The following is a 5,778-nucleotide window of genomic DNA, read 5'->3' as shown; positions in this document are numbered from 1 at the left end:
AAAAAAAAGGGCTTTCAAGTATTTGTCATAATAATAATAAGAATGGAACAGATGTGAAGCAGTGTGGCCAGGAATCAGTGGCTTTGTTTTCTTGTTTTCCCATTGACTGCCATCCCTTGGTTTGAGACACCATATTTCTATTTTCCTGGCATGTGTGATGTTTCCATCCATCCCGTAGGCACAGTTTGCCATAGTATCACTGGATTTGATTTACTGATTGTCATCTTGCTGTAATTCAGAGAGGTTTAGGTGCAATCTAGCTCTTAGCATTGATGTAAAACAGCAGTTGGAAAGCCTGACTACACCTAAAGCAGGGAAGTGCTCCTAACACAACAGTACGTCTCACTCACATCTGTGTGACAGCACCATCAGTAGAGCTATTAGAGCTTTTCCAATCATGGTATTCCAATCTTTTTGGGTTAGCCTGAGAAAGTCCTTCTCCAACTCATTTCTGAGTCATGCAAGCTGTTAAGTATTGTGTCTGTTTGCATTTGTCCCATGTGTAGGTTGTTTGGATACAGGCTTCCTTGCAAGTGGACCCTCTCCTAGTAACACCCAGATCAATGAAGAAATTAATATCAGCTCTTCCGACAGTGAAGTAGAGATTGTTGGAGTTCAGGAGCATGGCAGGTATGAATTCCTTTTACTTAACGTTCAGTTTTAGTATTTCATTAGTTTCATCAGAATATCTGTGTTGCCAAAATTAATAAAGAATTGCTAAATTCCCCTTCTCTAGTTATCCATCTATGACGGATGCCCCAAAGGTAGAGAACATTACACTTGTTTTTTGTTTTTTTTTTGTTCTGTTTTTCTGTTCTCCTTGTCATGGGGACATAGAATCGATGCTCAGGTTGGAAAAGAATCACAACGTCAAAAGAATGACATCAGAACTTTTTCTATAGAACAGTTATCAATGTCATATGTATTTAGATTAAGCTTGGGATTTGATATCAAATATCAAGGGGCAAAACATGTGAAATATTAAAATATCAAACATTGAGATACCAAGTTTATAGACATTAGGAAACTTTATTAGAAGTTCAGTTTTAGGTGTGTGCTGTGAATGTTCCAATGCATAAGCAAAAGTAATGATGTAGGTTCTTGTTTCATTTTAAAATATTCACTTTAAGCATTTAAACAGTTTTGAATTTGTTTAAATACTCAGTCAGTGTAGAAGTAAAACTGCTGTCAACCTTTCAGTGGCTGATGTGATAAGATAACCTAAAGATCAGCTCCTGAAGAAGACACAGATTAGGTCAGAGCCTCCAACTAGATCAGAATAAGAAAGCCAGAGGTTTCTCTCCAAGCTGGGAGTTAGCAATCCAGCTGTGCTTTGGCTGCTACCTCGGTAAGCATTTTTAGACGTCTCCCTTAATCTTTAAAATAAAGATTAAAATCTTTAGAATTTTGCTTGGCTTAAGGCAATATGAACAAAACCAGCAGAAAAAGGGCGCATGGGAGAAGGAACAGAGCTTTTCTCCATAATTCCTTCTCCTTTTCTTGAGGAAAGGAAGAAGCAAGGTGTGCAGGACCCACACTACATCTGTGTAGATGCAGTCCAACACTGCTGGATATAGGAAAAATATATACATATTAAGGTGCAAAAGGAGAAAAGATTTAGTCTTAGCTTGTAGAACTGTGACAGTCTTCTCATGGATCAAGCTTCTGCTTGAGGTCCCCACATCAAACACTTCTGTGCTGCTGCTTGCCTCGCTCACATTTGTCACGTACAAGAGAGGGAAATTAAAGTACATGCAGAGCTCCTGTTCAAAATCAGGTTTAGTAGGCAGGGTCCAAGATAATTTCAGCAAAGAAAGATGTATATCAAACTCTTCTCGTGATTTCCTTTTTTCATGTGAGCCCTCTGTCATCAATCAAGAAGTTGTTCCTACAGTTTCCATTGAATATTTGCACATTTTGATTGCTCAAACCCTATTCAGAGTTTTATTTCTCTTGCAGGTCTAGGCTAGCAGTTATGAAGTACTGATGAGCTTCTAGACAGGGCTGTCATTTGGAAAAGGTTTAGCTTTGTCTGCTATCTCTAGTTCTTCAGACAGCCAATGAATGGGTGCTGTTTCTCATCATTAAGAGTATCCCTTGGCATTCACGTAGGACATCAAGTCATGTTGTGGATGCCCCATCCCTGCAGGCACTCAAGGCCAGGCTGGATGTGGCCTCGTGGGCAGCCCGGTCTGGTGGTTGGTGACCCTACATACAGCAGGGGGTTGAAAGTAGGTGATCTCTGAGGTCCTTTTCAACCCTGGCCATTCTATGACATGACATGATATGTTCCTCAGTTCCTTTAATTTTTGCCCAGTTCAATATTTTTTAAACAATGCTTGTATATAAAGCATTCTTCCTTTGTTTTTTGGGTTTTTTTGTTTGTTCGTTTGTTTTTCTTCTTTATTCTTGTTGCTTTTACTTTCTGCTCAGGTGGAAAGCACATCCCCTAAGCTAATGTTTTATTTGATGTTTTGTCATTTGCTGCTTGTTTGATTTGCATGAGGATGAACACTTCTTTTTTTGCCATGTGTCATTTCCATGAGATAACTGACAGTCTGCTTTTTGTCATCTTCAGGGAAAAAAGTTAGCATTAGCCTTGCCTAAGTGTTAAGGACTGTTCTATGCTGGAAGGATGGACCATAGGCCCTGAGATGGAACACTGTATTTAGTTTGCTTTGGCTGCAATCTTTACTTGTTAGTTAATGCTTTAAAATATTTCATCTTAATGCTTAAAAAAAAAAAAAACCCTCTATATGTTAAGAGTTCCAATCTCTTTTTGCTAATTCTTTGTAGATACGTTTTTTAAGTAAACATTTCTTAGATGGAAGACGTAATGAAAAAGTCATTCTAAGCATCCAAAACTAAACAGCATTTCTGAGAAGGAAACGAGACATTTAGGTTTGGACAAATTAGAGCTCTGAGGATGAGCTTCCCCGTTCTGTTTCACTTTCTGTAACCAGAGATGAAAGAAGAAATAGAAGAGCATAACCTCAGGAGATGTGCAGAAACTAAACAGGACTGGTTTGAATTAAATAGAATGTAAATGTCAGAGAGGGTTTACCAGCAGCCCAACATGTCCTGCTTCAGTACACAGCCACCACCAGCACTTCGAGGAGCAAAACCATTTCTGGAGCAAAAGGAGCAAAGCCTTACTAGCACATGCGTAAGATTTCCAGATATGAATGGAGGGACCATCTTAATTCCTGTCATCACTTTGTATAACAAAATCCTTCGCTTTTATTAGCTTGCACTTCCTTTGCCACGTATCTGTTATCAATACAATAGGTAAAAGTGTTGTGCAAATCAGTAGATGAGCACTTCAGCAAGGCACTTGAGTGCATGCTTACCTTTAAATACATAATTTAAATACATAATCATAGAACCATAGAATGGCCTGGGATGAAAAGGACCACAATGCTCATCCAGTTCCAACCTCCTGCTATGTGCAGGGTCACCAACCAGCAGACCAGGCTGCCCAGAGCCACATCCAGCTTGGTCCTGAATGCTTCCAGGGATGGGCATCCACAACCTCCCTGGGTAACCTGTCTCTTTAAGATTCCAGCCAGTAAAACTGCCAACTGAATGCTTCTGAATAATGCGTGGCAGTGCATATGGTGGGACAGCACTCCCCAGGATCCTTGAGATCCATGCATTTGCACCCACTGGCAGAATCCAGCCCCTCTCCCCTCTTTTCCCAAAGGACGACTTTAAGTCTGGTCTCAGCTTAGTGAACTTACAGATCAGTGGCTGTTTTAAGATGGCTTGGACCGTGCAAATAGGAAAACACCAATGAAATTTTGGGGAGGGACGTGTTAATAAGACACGTAAGGGATGAAACACTGCAGCTAAGAATCTTGTGCCTGAATTCGGAAGTAGCTTTAATGCCTTTCTGCTTTTTGCCTTGCTACAGGTATGTTCATCCGAGTGGAGGTGTGATCCAGAGTGTGTCTTCCTGGAAGCATGGCTCGGGCTCACAGTACATTAACGCTCAGCAAACACAATCACGGAGAGCTGTGACTCCTCAGCAGAATTGTTCTTCCCCCCCAGAAGTAGTAGACCTGACTTTGGATGAGGATAGCACGCACAAATATCTACTGTAATGCTGTGTCACTGTGTGTCTGTCCCCATCCCTTCTCCTTTTGTGGCACAGAAGTCATAGCTTCAGCTTCAGAAGCCCCATTCCTGGCATTATGAGTCTCAAGCTCATGAAGTTTTGTGGGTTTTTTTATTTCCATAAGAATGCAGTATAATTTTAATATCACTTAAATCTTTATTCTTATTTTTGTCTTCTTAAAGGAGGATTCCTCCCAGAATTAAAACCTAGTAGATCCAAATTTAAAACACATCCATATTTACTAATTTGAGTGCTAATCTGAAGAAATAGTTGTGTGCAAAGTCATGTCCTCTGACTCATCCCCACCTCCAACCTCAGAACATTTTAAATTTATCAGTATATTTAGTTTGTAAGTAGCAGTTAGTGTTTTGCAGTGTGAGCATCAGTGGTTTTGAGAAATGCTGTGTCCTCACTGGTTTCAGTGGACCTGGAGGTATTCAACACTTTAGAAAACTGGGCCAGGAGTATTAATATCTGAGCTGATTTGGTTGTGTTACCCGCAGGAGGGACTGTCTTTAATACAAAAGGCCCATGACATATGCACTGAACAGCTTCTAAAGGACTTTTATTTTCGATATAATTTATAGTTTACACTCTTTTCAGTGCTGACTCTTCTGTCTACTTGACTACTGTGTTTCACTGATCACATGCCACGGCTTGTTACGGTTTAGAGCAGCAGTAGAAACTGTCTAGCAGCTGCTGTCCATTGCAAAAGCACAAGAACATGACAAGTAATAAAAAGACCCAACATCCGTCTGCTTTTTTAAACGTGTACAAACTTTTTCCCTATTTCTGAATCTTGCCTGGAGTAGGGAAAGGAGAGAAAGGAGACATACTTGCTCCTAGTCTTCATTTCTACTATTGCTCATTTGCTTTCGTTGACCATCTCAAAACATGTGTGAAGTCCCAGTCTGGCACAGCACTTTAACAGATGCATAGTGTTAATCCTGGAAGTTTCCTGAAGTTGTGGGGCCATTGGGGAAGGGACAGAGTCTGCGTTCCTAAGAAACCCATACATGTGGCACTTGGGGACTGGTTAGTGGGGACGGTGAGGATGGGTTGGAGTTTGACTTGGGGATCTTTGAGGTCTTCTCCAACCTATGCTTCACGTGCTTCAGACTCTGCCCCAGAGGGTATTGATGGATCAGAGCATAAGGTTGTGGTCTTTTCTTTAACAGATCTGCACCATTTTCCTGCAGCTCGTGTCTCTTATCCTAGTTTTGGAATTGCTTTTAGGGTACAATCCAGGAAACACTTTGTTTGCTTGACCGAGACGAGCAGAACTGTGTACTTCAGTGGGCTCCATTTTCAGCAGCACATATGGGAATTCTTAGCCCTTATCTGCCATTTTGAGCCTTTTCTCCAGGCAAAAACCAAAGATTAGACTTACGCAGGTTGATATTCACTTTAAATGTGTGTTGTGCAATTAAAAAACTCCCTTGTATTCGAAATTTTTCCTGATGGAAATTTTACACAGCTCCATCAGCAGGTTTTTTTCTTTTTGTTTATTTGTTTGTTTTTTGTCTTTGCCTGTTAAGGCTGAAACAGGGGATAATTACATCATGGGGAGTTACGTTTCCTTTTTGTGTTGTCTGTTTGTTGTCTTTTTTTCTTAAATACATTTGGCTCCCACCAATTTTTCTCTGCGAGCCAAAAACAGA

The 5,778-nt window shown here is 40.5% G+C and overlaps 1 protein-coding gene across 5 annotated transcripts in view; it reads left to right on the top strand.

The window, feature by feature from the left end:
- The window catches only part of CZH18orf25 (chromosome Z C18orf25 homolog), a 44,150-nt gene extending 38,372 nt beyond the window's left edge, over positions 1-5,778 (top strand). For all 5 annotated transcript variants that reach the window (XM_010725166.3, XM_031557181.1, XM_010725167.3 and 2 more), the window contains 2 exons: positions 507-630; positions 3,914-5,778. In XM_010725166.3, the coding sequence (XP_010723468.1) occupies positions 507-630; positions 3,914-4,103 (314 nt within the window). In that variant the 3' untranslated portion in view covers positions 4,104-5,778. The remainder of the gene's footprint in view (positions 1-506; positions 631-3,913) is intronic.

This window comes from Meleagris gallopavo, chromosome Z (genome assembly GCF_000146605.3).
Source record: "Meleagris gallopavo isolate NT-WF06-2002-E0010 breed Aviagen turkey brand Nicholas breeding stock chromosome Z, Turkey_5.1, whole genome shotgun sequence".
NCBI lineage: Eukaryota > Metazoa > Chordata > Aves > Galliformes > Phasianidae > Meleagris > Meleagris gallopavo.
Note: the sequence above shows the minus strand (reverse complement) of the source record. Positions and strands in the feature narration are given on the sequence as shown.